Here is an 18,404-nt window from a genome sequence, read left to right as displayed (position 1 = left end):
GTGATGGCCACTGGTGATAGACCAGAATTATGGGGTATGCACTAAATTTGCTTGCCTCCTTTTTGTCAATCAAGTGCTAGACTGTCTCTCTCTCTTTTAGGCTCTCTCCAGCTCATCTTAACAAATCACTTGCTACTTGATGCACCCCAAGCTTCTTTGTTGTTCTATTCTTTGGCATTTTAATATTTTCTATGTGGCTTCTCTGGGTTTTATTTTGGCTGTGATCCACATTCTCCTCAGAGTAGACTTTTTAGTACTGGGGTAGGGACCTCATCTTAAGTCTTGTCCATCCATTCCATTCCTTGTTGCTACACCTAAAAATATTCATAACAAATAATATTTTTGTGGTTCTCTGAGTAGCCTTGTGTTCAATTTATTATTCTATGAATCTCTCCTTCAATTTAAGAGTCTGCTTCCACTTGTTGCACATTTAGCACATCATCAAGACTGTTGGCAAGGTCCATTTCTTTTAATGGAGAATCATCATGGCAGATGACTAGATCTTTTAAATGGAACTCCTAGCTTCCAATCTTTTTTTGATAGGCTCAGAAACAGCACCTATTGTATCATGCTTTACTTTTGTTTAATAATAGTCTTTATACATGTAACTGCCTCTATAACCACCGTTCATCTTGCGGTATCTGCATTGCCTCAGTTTGTGCCCACCCAAACTGATATAGGGATGCATTCATGGAAGTAATTAATTATTGGAAAAGGTGGGTAAGCAGAAAAATGACATTTACTTTTTTTGCACAAAGCCAAATTGTCCTTGTCATCTTTTTTATAGATTAAAGATGAGAATGGTAATACTTAAAAATCCCATCACTCTTTTTACATGTTTATTGCACTAAGGACCATCATATTTATCTTTCAGCCGCTGTTTACAGAAAGACATGGAGAGGAGGGAAGCGTACAACAATACCTTCACCTCAGTGACTGTGTTTATCTTATTTGGGTTTCCAAGCCTGCAGGATTTTCATGATTTGCTGTTTGGGATTTTTCTCCCCATCTACCTTCTAACTATCACAGGTAACGGGATTGTATTTCTCCTCACAAACCTTGATGATAAACTTCAATCCCCCATGTTCTTCTTCGTCAGTCACCTCTCCTTCCTGGATCTCAGTTTCACCACAGTGACTGTACCAAAAATGTTGGCTAAATTTCTCATGAATAGCAAGACTATTTCCTTTAGTGGGTGCCTCTTACAGATGTATGTCTTTCTTTCCTTGGGATCTGCAGAATGTCTCCTGTTGACAGTGATGTCCTTTGATCGCTATTATGCCATATGTCAGCCTCTCCAATATGCAACATTTATGACCAGAAACCGCTGTGTTCAACTAGCTCTAGCAGCCTGGACTGGAGGATTCCTCACTCCACTGACATCTGCAATTTTGGCCACAAGACTGCCCTTCTGTGGACCTAATGTTGTTAATCATTATTATTGTGATCACCCACCTCTTCTCCGGCTTGCCTGTGCTGATACTTCCCTCAACGTTGCTGTTGGTTCCTCTTTTAGCTTTGTGGTTGTAATCTCATCCTTTTCTCTGGTTCTCGTTTCCTACATAAAAATAATATCATCTATCCTCAAAATTAGTTCAAAAGGAGGAAGAAGAAAAACATTTTCAACCTGCGCGTCTCACTTGATTGTGGTAAATCTGTTTTTTTTGCCAATCATTTTCATGTACATACGTCCTGTGGGATCCTATGTTTCTGATGTAGACTCACTCGTAGCAATGCTGTATTCTGTTTTGACACCTATGCTTAATCCTCTGATATATACCCTGAGAAACAAAGAGATTAAAGAGGCATTTAGGAGGAAGCTAACATTCTTCAAACTGTTCTTCTTTCAATGAGATACATTTGTATAAAAAATATGGTCCAAAATATAATGTGAAACAAAGGTTAATTCAAAAGGTTTGTGATTGTTTCTGGTGGTTTTGGTGAATGCTAGACCTTTATGTGCTCTCAGACCTTCCTCTTGGATAGTGGTTTTAGCAAAGTACACACGCTCCTCAGAAAAGATGATACCATAAGTAGTTGAGTCATTACATACCTTCCTCATGTTATTAGTTTCTCAGATGAACAAACTAAACAAAACCCCTTGAATTGAGAATGAATGTACAGAAAAAACACAGAACTATAAACCCCACATGGAATTTGCAACCTCAAATTCAATCTTAGCCTAATGGCTTCTTATAATTGAGCCAATGTAGGGACAGATAATTCTGTCACATACCCCTAAAATACACTTAAGGCCCAATAGTCCTATATTAGAGAACAACATTTTAACAGGACAATGCTGCCATCATCAAACCTCAATAAATATGTTGCAGGAAAATGCAAGTCAAAGTGCACATGTAGACTGTGGAAACTGAGAGAACAATGATAGAAAGGCAGAATACTGCATAACAAAACAACAGTCCTATGACAATCTCTAATTGGCAAGGTCAAAAACACACCCACTTTAAGCCCACTACAAGATTTAATGGGACATGCTGTCCCCAGCAGAACCCAAGCAGAACTACTTTTCTGGTCAGATGTTTTGAGATCCACCTAACTTTACTGGGCTTTCTCAGTGCAGCATGCCTCCTCAAATGAAAAGATCACACCAGCCATCAGAGAACTCCACTAAGGGCCATATGTACGAAAGCTTTTTAGCATAGACACAGAATGGGTAAAATTCTTTGGTACATCTGGCCCTTAGTCTCTTTCCTTGCCTGCATCATATTTAAGACCTGCTGCCCAGCCTGATACCCAGTCATCTATGGCATCCTACCATGCCAAAGGGGAGATGGAAAAATATATCCCACAACCTCCTACTCTTGATATTATTTTCCGAAAGAAAGACCAGCAGATTAATTTTACAGAAGGCAAAACTCCAGGAAACCAATCAACTACTATAGGATTATGCACAATAAATCACACAAAACATTTTTGCCCTCTTTCACTTCGGATGTCAAAGGTAATCATTTCACTAAATAATACAGAACATCAGAAAGTATACTTAAACCTCCCTCTCTACCTCACCTAGAAAAAATCTGTCTCTGGAGGAAAGCACCTTCAGATCTCTATAAAATCTTCAACCCATTCACCAAATTGATATCAGACTTTCTATTGCAACAACAGACTTTCTGCCTCTCTTATCAAACATATGGAAGCACTAATATCTTACTGACAAGTTCATTTGTGCCTCATGCAAACAACACTGTTTGCCTAACTTCCTCAAAATTGGCCAGGTTCACCCTCTTTAAGAAACATGATGCCGACTCTGATAAATTAGAAACATATTGACCCACCACAGACCTCCCTTTAAAAAAAAAATCATGAAGAAGTCGATTGCCTGTCAACCATTCAAATTGATTTCTTGAAAAAACAAAGATTGGACAAGTTCCAATGTGAGTTCATATCATGACACAACAAATAAACCTTCATGCTTGAAGTTGTTGACAACACGTTTTGGTATATTCTCTGATTTATCTGCATTATTTAATGTTATTGACCATAACATCCTTCCATATATTCTAAGAGACAGAATGGACATGGACATGTTTTGAAATGGTTTAAAACATTGCACATCAACAAGGCAGATAACTCTCATGCAATCTTTCATCAGTGTCTTTCAGATTGTATCCTTCCCACCTTAATCTACTGTCAAGCCCCTTGATGAAATGCTTAATAAGATTGGTATCTCTTTCCTCAAACACACTGATGACACAAAACTTTACTGAAAAATGGACGGCATTGTTAGCATCAACTCTCCCACTTTTTGCCTTTCAGATACAAAATCTTGGACTTCTCAAAATAAACTCAGTCTAAAAACTCTTTAAGCAGGGTTTCTGCTTTTCCCTTCCACCAACTCAGTATTTGTCTGGCGAATGGACAAATAAACTGAAAGCTGTGAATATGTATGAATAAGTATGAATTGAGTCAAGTCTCTCTGTTTTACTCTAGACAAATCACTCAGTCCCAACCTTCCTGTTAAAAAACAATAAAAGTGTTAGAAATAAATTAAAGCTTTTGAAAGACAGATATCTCTTTGGTTCCTAATCAGGAATGTATTTTTGAATGCATAAAGCAGTACTCCTGTAGAACTACTTCCCACGTTCATAAATGCAGTTGACGTAGGTGTGTGCAAACATCACAGCCTACATTTATCCTATGTCTCATGTGTGCCATTTCCCACAAAGTGTGTGGAATATTCAGCACTCATATGTCTATGTTTGTGGAGTAAATGTGGGAATGGTAATGGTAACTGGTTGGAAAATGGAGACTATCTACTACAAAGGTCCTCATTATGAGTGGCCTTGAGTAAACCCATTTATTTCCCTGGCCCTGGGTTACCATTACTGATGGCAAACAGGGACTCTTCGTTTGTGGGGAATAGAATGTGGGAATCAGACTAACCATACTGATTCTCATATGTTTTAGCTGCAGTTCCTTCCAGAAACTTAGCCTGTTTGAAGTAGGTGAAATCTCTGTGTGTAATACCACCCACCAACAGTGTTGCTTCTAAACATAGAATTCCAATGGGCCCCGCAACTGCCGGTATTGGGTTCATATCCATCAGAATTAATAATTAACACAGAAGGTCATACAAATTCAAAAACACACATAAGAAATGGGAAAAAGAATTGCTCTTCACTAAGGGCCAGATGTATCAAAGGATTTTGCATTCGCAAATGGTGGAAATCAGTAAATTCTACCGTTTGTGAATGCAAAATCGCCTTTCACGATGTCTGAAAGGCAGTGCAGTGCAATTTTAGTGAATCACAATTTTTAGCGATTCCCTAAAATTGCGTCTTTGAATAGGGAATTGCAAATTGTGATTCCCTAAATAGGAAAACACAAATAGGGAATTCCTATTTGCGATTTCCAAAGCACATGTATCATGCAATTCCTAAATGCGAACTGGGCATTTAGGAAATGCAGTTACCACAAATTCAAATTTGGTGGTAACCATGTGCAATTTTAAACATGTATTAAAAATGCATTTTTAAAAGTGGCATGTAGTGCCCACATCCCCGTAGGGCATATGTGCATTTTACATGTGCACAATTTCTTTTGGGGGGTGCATCAAAGGGCCCCCAGCACCCTTGGATTTGCATTACCTAATTTGCATATTCCTAACAGGAATTCGCAAATTGGGAAATGCAAAACCATTCGCACCTATGGGCCTTCAGGCTCATAGAGTTGAATAGACTTCAATTCCCTAATAGCGATTGCGAATTTTAAGAAATCGCTATTTGGGATTCGCAATTTTCTTCCATCCCAATTTGCATTTCTCTAATATGGATTTCTTAAAATTTGCTATTTAAGAAATGCAAACTAGGTCTTTGATACATCTGGCCCTAAGTTACATTAACATCTATTCCAGTAGTACTACAGACCAAACAAATTCAAATCTACTATAGCCAAGCTTTAGAGGTTTTCAAACTATAGAGCGTGCCCACCTGGAAGGCCGTAGATGTGTTTCTTAGGGTGGTGCAAAATCACGAAGGCACATTTCAAGGCTGTTCTCATTTTTTACATGCAGCAGTTAAAGGCCATAAAAACAAACACAATCATGGTATTACTTAGTGGCATGGAGCAGAGCTAGGGAGTGCGAAGAAGGGGTGAAAGACATAGCTAAAAAGAAGAAAAAAATTGGCATTTTATTGTTTTTTTTCTACCTTCGAGTAACTGCATATAAAAACACACATAGCTCAAATTAAGAATTAATGCAGGCTAAACTAATCAAAGGGAATTATACTCTTTTACCCTATGACACCTCATTTGGCTAATTTGATCACTGCAGATGTCTTTGTGTGTGACCAAAGAGCCACAGAATTAACTCTGTAGCATTGCACTGTATAAAACAGGCTGCGGCAAAATACTGTTTAAGATAAAAACAAGCGCTTTAAAAGTATACATTTTAGTGATAAGCATTCAGCATATGCTTACATGTGTCCTTTAAAAGGTCGTACCTTTGGCTAAAGCCACTTTGCTATGTTGAAATGCATTTTGCGAGTCGGAACCGACTCGCAAAATGCATTTCCGAGTCGCAAATAGGAAGGGGTGTTCCTTTAAGGAAAATGGGTTGCACTTTGAAAAAAAAAAACTTCTTTATTTAAAAGCAGTCACGGACATGGTGGTCTGCTGTTCCCAGCAAGCCACCATCCCCGTGAGTGCCCTGACTCGCTATGGGGTCGCAAATTGCGACCCATCTCATTAATATTAATGAGGTGGGTCTTTGCGACCCCATAGCGACTCGCAGAAGGTGTCTGAGACACCTTTCTGCATTCCAAATTGCGAGTTGCAATTTGCGAGTCGCTGGGACTCGCAAATTGCAAGTCGCAATTTGGAATAAGGCTACATCCGGCCCTAAGTGACTGCATTAATTAAAACCTACACTGGCTCCAAAGCAGCCTTTATAATCAGTGATTAAGCATTGTACCCATTTGCATTTCTTTCAGATAGCAAGCACTTTGGTGAGAAAGCATGTTTATTCTTTAGTTCTCTGCTTCATAACACGAAAGACCCTCTGCCCCCCTGCTGTGAGTGGTCACTGGCCGCAGCTATGGCAGTCTTACTATGAAAAAGAACATGGGGTGCAGTTTCCTTGCTAGCATTAGGGCACTGGGCACCATTTTCCACACAGAACAGGGCCCAAGAAAATGGGGAGAGGGAGGTGGCAAATGTGCTTTTTTGTTTTTATTGTTTACACAAAGTGAGCAACTTTTGCACAATTGCTGCTACAAGGATTGGACAGGGACGCCCTGGAAGACAGAAGAAGCTGACCGTCTCTTTAAAAGAGATGAAAGAAAGGTGTAGGTTGTTTTATCAATAGCAAGATTTCACAGGTACTAGATTATGGAATTGGTGTCATCATTTGTCTTGAGCAATTGCTTTTTGAAAAGATGAGCCCATCATGCCCTCATTGGAGTTGGAAAAATTACAAAATTAAGCACAAGATTAATTCAGGGCTTGCATATGACTTTGCAATTTGTGACCCAAATTTTGCAACCAGTATCTAATTTTTCAAAATAGCCTTTGTACTGATAGGTTCATTTGGTAAATACTGAATGGAAAAGGGTTGCAGAATAACTTGCCTAATAAATAATTATTAGACAGGTCACAAATTGTGACTCCCTCTGATTGGCTACCTTCAGAGGAATGTTGGCCTGCAAGGAGCAACAGACCACCATCCCTGTGAAGATATTTCAAAATAGATTAAAGCAATCTAGTTTCATTAAGAAAATGGAACAGCATAAAAAATGTTTTTCCATTTTGAAAAACGTCGGTGAGAGCAGGCAGTGGTCCCCGGGACTACTGTGTATTCCTGCGGACATTGCCACTATGATTCCCAAAGTGGAAGAGATACAAACTACTTGCAGTGTCTCTGTCTCCCTTCTTTATGCATAAGATGGGTGTGGATGCTGCCGACGTGGCTCTCAAACCTGCGAGTTTGACATCTGAAATTCCTTGTCATGGTTCACAACTTGGTTAGAACTATTTCAGCTTATCAGTTCTTTGAAACCTTCTCAACTCAATATGCCTGTGATTATTTCCTTTGATATCTACACTAATCATTTGACCTCTTTCTGTTGAAGTGGTTGTGGCATATGATTGACTCAGTGCATTGCAAAGTTGCAAAGGTTGGTTGCTCGCTCTGGATCCTCCTGGTGCTTCTTGTTCCTGCTATGTCTGCTGGTCCTCTTTCCTGTCTTGTTCACCTGCATGGGCTTCCGGAGGCTTTTTCTGCTCTCAGGTTTTCCTCTGGAAGCTATTTTGTTCCCCAGTCTACTCTTACCTGACTTTCCTGCATCAATGTCAACATATGATTCCAGAGCAATTAAAAAACAAGAAGAGTGGTATGCCATTTACTGGAACCAAAAGTATTACAACTTTAACTTTGCAAAGGTGAGCCACTGACAACATTTTGAAGGTTTTTGTAAGACAATTCGCTGTACCTCATACATGCCTCTAATTGTGGATCATTTACTGAGTGGAAAACATTGAAATGAACAGCCCAAATGAAATAAAATATTAGGGCCAGATGTATCAAAAGACCAAAGGGCATATTTATAAGCTCCTAGCGCCACCTTGCGTCACATTTGCAGCTTTTATTTTCATGCTAATGTGGCGTTAAGGTGGCATTTCCCAAGTGCCATATTTACAAAGTGGTGCAATGCTTGCATTGAACCACTTTGTAAACCCTTGCGCCACATTGTGCCTGCACCAGGCATAATGTATGCAAGGAGGGCTTTCCCCTGTTAGGGGGGATGAAAAAATGTCACAAGGAATGTCTGAGATTTCCTTGTGCCATTTTTTTGGGCACTTTTAATGCCTGCTCAAAGCAGGTGCTAAAAGGGGGTATACCATTATTTAGAATGGGACCCTATGTTCTCTGCAGGAGTAGTGCCAACATTTTAGTGCTATTCCGGCAGTGTACATGTCACATAAAATAACGCTATTGCCCCCTACCCTGCGCCATGCGGTGCTGTATCTTAAATACGGCACACATATTGTGGCGGTAGGGGGCCCTAAGGGGCGCAAGGAAAGTACAGCACCAATTTCCATAAATCTTCCCTTAAATGCAAAAATAGTTTAAAATTATGCACCAGCTTATTACAACCAGTCTTCAATTTTGCGATGCACCTAAGTACTACTGCGTCTTGTCACAAAATGCATAGTTGCAGAGAATATTAATTAGGTATCAGGCTTCTAATTATAAATCATGTAATTAGTAGAAAACATTGCGATGAACAGCCCATCTGAAATAAAAAGATTAGGGCCAGATGTATCAAAAGACAAAATACAAAAATGGTTTAATGGTCTTCAATTTTACGATGCAACCCAAGTACTACTGGGTCGCATCAGAAAATGTATAGTTGCAGAGGGTAGCAGAACAACTGTCTAAAGAATATTAATTAGGTACCAGGTCGCTATCTGTGCCTCCCTGTGATTGGCTACAAAGACAGAGATGGTGGCCTGCAAGGAATAACAGACGATCATCCCTCTATATGCATCTCCAAGCAGTAACCTTGTGTTTGAGAGCACTTCAAGAGAGCGGGCATTTTAACCAGACACCACTGCCTACACCTCAAGGGGCTGCCTGCACCATTCACAAAGGGGAAGGTGCACACTTTTCACTTTGAGAATCAGTTACCACCTCCTTTAAGGTGTCTGTACAGGGCAAATGGTTTTAAGCACAATTGTGGTGTGATGCATTGATCCGTACAATACCAATGCCCAATGTGGTCTTAAATCATACTGATTCGCATATAGGAGGTTACGACCCTTCCTAATTGCAATTTAGAATGAATCGGTAAACTCATTTTGAGAGCAAGTAAATGCGTTTAGTCTAGGATACATAGTTCAGATGCAAACTTGAGGGAGAAATAGGAAGAAAGGCAAAAATAGGAAATGGGAAGCCGGTAGCAGAGACAAAAAAGTAGTCTTTAGGAAGAGGAAGGTAGAATTTAGATTTAGGGTAAGGACTCCGCATGCAATAGAAAGCAATTCACGGGGGGACCGATAGTTTAACCGTGAAAACCTCAAAGGGGACCCAAAACATGTTCATTGACAAATACAGAAGGATGAAGATGCTATCTAAAAAAGTTGCTAACTGATATACCACGAGCCACTGATTTCAGAATATCACAACTGATGCTTGGAGGCACGATAATAAATAGATTTACATATTACGGTGCCTCATTGTTTTGCATTAAAATCAAGATCATAACTGACCCACTTGGGTTAATTTGCTTATCTTTCTGTCAACACTAAAAGAGGGAGAGGGAAATAACAGAGGGACTACGGTGAATAAATAAACACTAGGAGTGGAATATTAAATTTGATCTTGGTTTTTGTGATTTCATTGATGTTTAGTTTAATGTCAATTTAAACATTAATTTGTTCTTTCATTTTGAAGACAGACCTAATGTCAGAGGTCAGTAAATCGCTTTTCGTAGCAACAGGGCATATTGCTAACTCGAGGATAGAGAAGCATAGAGGTATGGTTTCAGTGTAAACTGAGGGTATCCGCAGCAGACAGACACAGGAAAGATCAGAAGCATCCTGGCATGGATGCAGATATTGATATTGAGCAGATATTGAGCAGATATTGATATCCAGATGCAAAGGGGGGTTATTCCAGTGTCTTAGTCTGTATTCAAAGAATGCACACGTTGTTTGTTTTCCAGGCTGAACAGGGCTGTGTTACCTACAGACTGTGCACCTCCAAATATTTTGCTTTATATGCTGACATCCTTTTTTGTCACCACTATTCAACACTTGACCTCATTAAGGCCACATTCTACATTTAGTGGAAGCGCATCCTCAAGCACAAGTTGTGCAAGTGCCCCAGCACAACACTGGGCATTAAGTATATTCCACCCAATTTGTGAGGTGTTGAATCGTAGTGGGGAATTGCTGTCAACTGCGATTAAATGCTGTTCTTAAGCTTCCGCCAAGCAGCCATCCAGGATGATCAGAATTACAGAGGGTATTCAGTGCTCCAGGCTATTTGTAATAATACTGTTGCAGGTAATTCACCTCAAAGTGCCGGATCTGATATCCATCAGACGGGGCATTAACAGAGATCCATTTGCATATGCCCTAGGCTTGAGATCAGTTACTGGGCCCCTTCGTGCCTGTCAAATCCAGACAATCCAGCCAGTAAAATTCCTCAAATTCTCTGTGCCCCCTGAACAAATGGCAAACTCGAAACGTCTTGGTGCCTGACAGCATTCTATTTTTTTTAACATGCTCCAACCACAAGTTTGAGCAGCATCTGCTATGTTGGTTGGCAATCAGGTCACCCCATGTCCAAGCAAGGACCCTCACTCTAGTCGGGGTAAAGGAGAATCACCCTCAGTTAACCCCCGCTCACACCCTTAGAAGCTTGTCACGAGCAGGCAGGCTTAACTTCAGAGACAATGTGTTAAGTGTTTGTACCAACGCACACAGTAATACAGTGAACCACTACAAAATGACACAACACAGGTTAAGAAAAATATTCAATATTTTATCTAAATAAACAAGACCAAATATGACGCAGATCCAAAATATAGAGTTAAAAATACAAATTTAGCACTTAAAAGCAAGAAAAAAGTGATCTGAGGTGAAAACACTGCAAGTTGGTAAGAGACAGCATCATTCACGGAGTCGGTCAACCCCCAGGTACAGTACCTTTAGAACAAGTAGAAAACAGACCGGTACATGGAGTTGGGGAGAGCAGTTTTGCTGGATTCGATGTGGCATCGGTTCTGGTGCCACGGGGCAGGAAGACTGCGGCGTGTCACAGCGGTGGAGGTTAGGTGGCGTCGGATGAGAAGTCAGTCCCTTGGTTGCAGCAGATGCGAAGTCCAGAAGAGTTACGATGCTTCTGGGCGACCTCACAGGGTAACGATGACATCAGAGGGCCGCAGGTGCTGTGATGGCATCGGATCATCACGAATGTTGGACTTACGACACTCCGGTGTCAGCGAAGTCAGGCAGGATCAGCGATTGTAGCGACGATAGGCCTACAGGGTCGTCGGACTTCTACGAGGTCCACTTCCTCGGGGTAGGCGGCGTCGCAGTTCCAGGGTAGCGGCGTCAGCTCACAGGGTCGTCGGATTCACACTTAGCGAGGTCCACGGCCTCAGGGCAAGTGGCGTCATGGTTCCGGGCAGCGGCATCCTTTACGAAGTTGAACGGCATCGTCCAACATTGCTAGACTGGTTTTTCTCCTGAAATTCACTTCCAGGAACTGGGATGCCACCCTCTGGCAAGCTAGAGTCCACATCAAGTAGACTCAGGTGTGGTTGGTGAAGCCTTTGCTGTCCCTGAAGCATTTAAAACAGGAGGCAAGCTCTACTCCAAGCCTTTGGAGTCACTTCTCAAGCAGGAATGGAACAAAGTCCAGTCTCTGTCCCCTTGCACAGGCAGAAGCAGCAACTGCAGGATAGCTCCACAAAGCACAGTCACAGGCAGGGCAGTGCTTCTCCTCAGATCTTCAGATCTTCAGCTCTTCTCCAGGGAGAGGTTCCTCTTGAATCCTTGAAGTAATCTAAAGTCTGGGGTTTGGGGTGCTCTTCCTAAACCCCTCTCTGCCTTTGAAATAAGCCTACTTCAAAGTAAAGTCTCAAGTGTCTGTGAGATCGTTTCTTGTCCAGGCCAGGCCCCAGCCACACACCAGTAGGTTGGAGGCTGCATTGTGGGAGGGCAGGCACAGCCCAGCTAGGTGTGAGTGACCACTCCTCCCTTCCCCTCCAGCACAGATGGCTCATCAGGATATCCAGGCTACACCCCAGCCCCTTTGTGTCACTGTCTAGAGAGAGGTGCAAGCATCCCAACTGTCAAACTGACCCAGACAGGGAATACACAGATCACACGGAGTCACAGTATGGTTTAAGAAAGAAAATGCCTACTTTCTAAAAGTGGCATTTTTGAAACATGCAATCTAAAAACCAACTTCACTTAAAGATGTGTTCTTAAATTGTGAGCTCAGAGACCCTAAACTCCACATGCCTATCTGCTCCCAAGGGGTATCTAGGCTTTAATCATATTTAAAGGCAGCCCTCCCATTAACTTATGAGAGAGATAGGCCTTGCAACAGTAAAAAATGAATTTGGCAGTATTTCACTGTCAGGACATGTAAAACACATAAGTACATGTCCCACCTTTTAAATACACAGCACCCTGCCCATTGGGCTACCTAGGGCCTACCTTACGGGTGCATTACATGTATGAAGGGAAAGTTTGGGCCTGGCATGTGGGTACACTTGCCAAGTCGAATTGGCAGTTTAAAACTGCACTCACAGACACTGCAGTGGCAGGTCTGCGCCATGTTTACTTGGCTATTAATGTGGGTGGCACAACCAGTGCTGCAGGCCCACTAGTAGAAGTTGATGTACAGGCCCTGGGCACCTCTAGTGCACTATACTAGGGACTTACTAGTAAATCATATGTGCCAATCATGGAAAGCCAATTACAATATAATTTACACAGAGAGCATATGCACTTTAGCACTGGTTAGCAGTGGTAAAGTGCCCAGAGTACTAAAGCCAACTAAAACAGGTCAGAAAAAATAGGAAGAAGGAGGCAAAAAGATTGGGGATGGCCCACAAAAGGGAAAATGCCCAACAGTAACATACTCACTCCTACATCTATACAGCCATTAATACCCCAGGTCATAGACACACACAACTACTTACACCCCCAGTTATAGACATACAGAATTACTCAGACAACCACTCACAAACCCACTCATGCACTCACACGCCCATTCACAGACCCACACAGCCACTGACACACACACATACTCATCCAGACACCGACACACCCACTATTACACTCATAGAATCACACACACAAACACTCATACACATACAGTCACTGACGCACTGAGTTACAGACCCACATAAGCAGTGCGACACCAACTGAGAGATTTACACAATCACTTATGCACCCAGTGAGAGCCACATACACACGCTCAGACACCCATATACACACTCATACAGGCAATCCCACACTGCCTCATACAACAATGTAGTAAGTTTTACAGCTGTTGTAATAAATGTGTTGTTCTTTTGCATGAATGGTTTTGGGTGGGCACGGATGTGCAGACCCATGGCGGAGCCAAAGTATGTGCTATTTTGTGTTGAATGTGTGCTTTTGGTTTTGGATCTGCAGATCCGGGTCAATTAAAAAAAGAGGTTAAAAAGAAAGTAAACTAGTGTTTGGGTATAGGGTTGACTCTGAAAAGAGCCTATGTGAATATGCTGTGTAGATAATTATTGCACATAGAAGGGGATGCAGTCTTTCAAGTTGTTAAGGAACACCTGGTTGCCTTTCTTTGTGAAATGAACTCCATCTTTCTATATATCCCATTCATATCAAAGTGTAAATTGTTTATGTATATATAGCCCATGTTATGGTCTCCGAGGAATGCAGGAACAGTTTTATTGAAGTTTCCTGGATTCGTCTATTTGTGGACACAATTTGTTTGACCACTTCCACTTCTGCCTTTGGCAAATGTTGGAGAACACCAAGACTGTGGAAAAATGCCATTAATTTACCAAAGGGATCATTTATTAGGATTTTCAGTCCTACCCAGTAATTGTGCCTAGGTTATTGCCACCACTATGAACAATCATGAGGTCTAGATGTTGGCAATTCACAATGCTTTCAACCATAAGCAGAAATTGATGCCACCTAAGCCCTCACTGGTCAACCCAAGTCCCTATCAATGCTATTCTTTCTAGCACTCTCTCTGGCCAAAATCACTAAACTATGGCCCACAATCCGCACTCTGTCCATCTTGGAGACAAGCAGGAGTAGCACACAGGAGAAGAGGGAAGCTCATTGAGGCAGTTTTGAAGATGAAAGCCAGTTAAAATGAAGGACAGCACTTAAAATATAAAAGAGGATATTTGATTGGATGGTAGAGATGTGCAGGTATATAAAATTAGGTAGTAATTTGAGGAAAAAGTACATCTGTGATTGGCTTTGAAAAAGTAAAAAAGTAAGGTTGTTAGGGATATGCTTGAAATTGCAACCAGTCCACCCCACCTGCTACAGTGTAATTTGAAGCTTGTATGTTGCTTATATAAGGTCATGTGAACTTTTCTCCTAGTGGTAGCTAGAGAGTGTTGCAAACATGGTTAAAATGGAAACGGAGCCAAAGGAGTGTGGGGGAAGGGAATAGAACTGACTTCACTGTGAAACTTAAGAGCACAGTGGTCTACAAACATTACTTGTTAGGTAATGTTTGGGTTATAAATAAATATTTTTAATAGTTTTAATATGTAAAATATACATGTGAAGTAATGGGGGATTCTGTCGCAAATTTACACAGGGTGGGGGCGCTGAGCTAAATGACGAGGTGGATTCGCGGATCAACCCAAAAACATGGCCAAATTGGCATTCTTTATATATAGGGTTACAAATGCTTACCATTTAGAGGGGTATAAGAGTAATAAAACATGAAAGGAAGGTTGTGATTTGCCAAGTATGGGACTATCAGTGAAAGCACAGTGGGAAGGATAGTCAATATAAGTACCTTTGTACTGAGAGGGGATATTAATAGAAAAGTTGGAGAACAGCAAAACAATTTTACTGGTATGTGAAATAGGGTGTGCTGTAAAAACCGAAAATGTGTACTTTACAGTAAAAGGGAAAATAGATGGGATGTTAGATGAGGACATTAACTATAATCATAGTGACCAGGAAAAAGAAAGAGGAATTGAAATACTGAAAATATAGTTATTTTATAAAGTGTTTATGAATGAATATGTTATAAATTAGAAATGGGTGCACAGTCAGGCAGGCACTTACACACCCAGTTACACTTGCCCAAAAGCATGCATGTACCCGCTACTGATATAGCCAGACAGTGACTGTTCTCAGTCACATACCCATAGGACCATTCACATGCTGATTTACTCACCTATACATACACTTAAATTGTTATTTATACCCGTACAGATACTGTCACACCCACTCACACACCTATATAGTCATTCATCTACCCAGCACTCTGGCAGCTAGTTTCACACCCACATACCCAGTTTTATACCCAGTCTTACACCCATACAATTACTCAGATACTTTTTTACAAAACCATACAGCCACTCACACAACTAGTCAGACAGTGACATAGGCACTTATCCATACATTCACACATGCACACAGTACTTATATATCTACCCTTAATAAAGCCACTTGCACACATAGTTAGGCAACCAAACACCCACTAACACAGCTAGCAATCCATACATCTACCAACATACCTATTTAGACACTCATACAGTCACAAATACACCATCTGACACACCCACACAGTTACACTTGCACAAAAAAAGTTACGTACTCACTACTGATATAGCCAGAGAGTGATGGGGACACTGAATCATACACCCCTAAAACTATTCACACTCCCATTTACCCCACCTATACATACACTTACATAGCCATTCGTACATCCATACAGGCACTGTCACACCCACTAACACACCTACATAGCCATTTACATATCCTGCACTGAGGAAGTCAGTTGCACACCCCTACACCTAGTTATATACCCAGTCTTCCACCCAAAGAGCCACTCGCATACCTATTTAGAAAACCATACAGCCACTCACAAAGCTAGTACGACAGCAAGAGAGACACTTAAATATACATTCACACATGCACACAGCACGTATGTATCTACTACTAATAGAACCAACTGTACATACAGTTACTCACCAAACTACCCACTACCACAGCCAGTTAGCAATTCATACAATCACTTGCATACCTATGTAGACACATATACAGTTGCTAACACACCTAGTCACAAACTCACACAACTACTTACACATCCAGACACACACCCACAGAGACACTCATACAGTCACCCATATATCCACTCGTCCACTCACACCTACAGCCACTGAAATACCAAATTGTACAGTGATACTCAGACACTTAAATAGCCTTTTACACAGTTACACAGTGAGATAGCCACTTGTATACCAGGCTACACTCCTAGAATAACCTTTATGTATCCATTACTTATATAGCTAGACAGTGATTGATGCTCTTAGAAACACACCAATACAAGCATACATATATGTATTTACTTACCTATACATTCAGTTGAATAATCATTCACACTGCCATACAAGCCACGTCACACCCGGTCACACATCCTACAGACCCATTTATATGCCCAGCACTCACATAGTTTGGTAAACAGACACTTGCACATGTACTCTGTCACCAAGAAATATAAGCTCTAATATACCTATTTAGAAAACCAAATAGTAACTTACACACCTAGTCACACAGCGACAGAAGCAATTGCACATCCACTCACACACTGACATAGCAGTTGTGTATACACTACTAACAGAGGGTCTGATTTAGATCTTGGCGAATGAAATACTCCGCCACAAATGTGACAGATATCTCGGCCACCGTATTACGATCTCAATAGGAGATAATGGGATTGTAATACAGTGGACGGGGTATCCATCACATTTGTGCCAGAATATTCCCCTCTACCAAGATCTAAATCAGGTCCCCAGTCAGTAATACAGACATTTACACACCCGAAAACTGACTAACACAGCCAGTTACCAATCAATAGAGGCATAAACATACATATCCGTTTACACAACTATGCCACAGTCACTGAGATTCACAAACACCTACTTGTACATCCAATGCCAGACACACTGAGGCACGGATACACTCTGTTAGATACCCATTGAAACAGTGACACACCTAGACACTCACCTATGGGGCCAGTTATATATTGATGTATACACTTATAGTTAGACACTTAAAACGCCTATTACAAACTCAGATGCACATTTATATAGCTACTGTTTTGTTTATAGTATGTAATGAAGTAATATATCACATAAAGCTACATGTGTTCTATATTTGTTTTTCAGATATTTACTTCTGTTTAAAGTGGAGGATTTATAATGCCCAAAAAAATAGAAAGGAGAAAACAACAGAGGAAACATTACTATCTCCTTGAAATTGAGAGTAAAAAAGCACATAATGTGGAGAATGTACTGTAAAGAAAAGAGCTGCTGGTTGGGTCCTCCAATGAGTTTCTTAAACTGTTTGTGCTAAAATGCAAAATGTGGTAAACATTTGAAATGAAAATCAAGGTTTACAATCAACTGACAATGGAGAAAAATAAGCCATATGGAAAGCAGAAAATGTTACAAAAATACCTAGTCTGACAAGGAGACTAAAACTATTTAAAAAATACAAATGGGAATGTTTAGAAGAAGAGTAATACAGAATGTGTTATGAAACATGAGGGAGATTAAGAGAAGGGCAGCATTGAAGCAAAAACAACATATTGAGAGTGTGGTTGATAAAACATTTGCCCTGACGTGCAAACTGTTTCTCCTGACACTGAAGAGAAAGAGAACACTGAATACAAAAATCCCAAAAAGGCTCATTAATAAAACTAATTTTTGCAAAATTTTCAAAGACGAATTGAAGTATATGTCTAGTACTGAGACTTTCTTTAATGAAGAAAGTGAATTACAAGAACACACATTAGTGCATGCAGCTTTACACAACTGACCAATGTTATGAGGTAAAAGATGGTACTCCCATTGCAAAAGAGGAGATGACTCCTAGAAATTTAGAGGAAGACATAGCTGAAAAGGTACAAGGAAGGCATAGATATGCACCCATGTATAAGTGGGACTGAAGTAGTATTTGAAGTGTTCACCAGGAATCAATTGATGTATTAAGAACTTTTCTACATACATTTTCATGTAAAAGTGTGAAGAAGAAAATTGTAATGTTGGTAAGATTAGTTCACGGCAGAGTTGTCAGAGTCACCAGATCCTCGGGGTCTGTGCACGTTCCCAACACATCCACCACTGAACAGCTCCAAGACTCTGATAGATAAATCACAG

The 18,404-nt window shown here is 40.7% G+C and overlaps 1 protein-coding gene across 1 annotated transcript; it reads left to right on the top strand.

The window, feature by feature from the left end:
* Positions 1 to 893: 893 nt before the first annotated feature.
* Positions 894 to 4,916, top strand: LOC138249481 (olfactory receptor 6N1-like; the record flags this gene model as incomplete). Its single annotated transcript, XM_069203440.1, has 2 exons — positions 894 to 1,822; positions 4,901 to 4,916. Coding segments are annotated over exons 1-2 (945 nt in total), but the record flags the coding sequence as incomplete, so codon positions are not given.
* Positions 4,917 to 18,404: the final 13,488 nt, after the last annotated feature.

This window comes from Pleurodeles waltl, chromosome 8, assembly GCF_031143425.1.
Source record: "Pleurodeles waltl isolate 20211129_DDA chromosome 8, aPleWal1.hap1.20221129, whole genome shotgun sequence".
In the NCBI taxonomy this organism is placed as follows: Eukaryota; Metazoa; Chordata; class Amphibia; order Caudata; family Salamandridae; genus Pleurodeles; species Pleurodeles waltl.
This window is presented reverse-complemented; position numbering and strand designations above follow the sequence as displayed.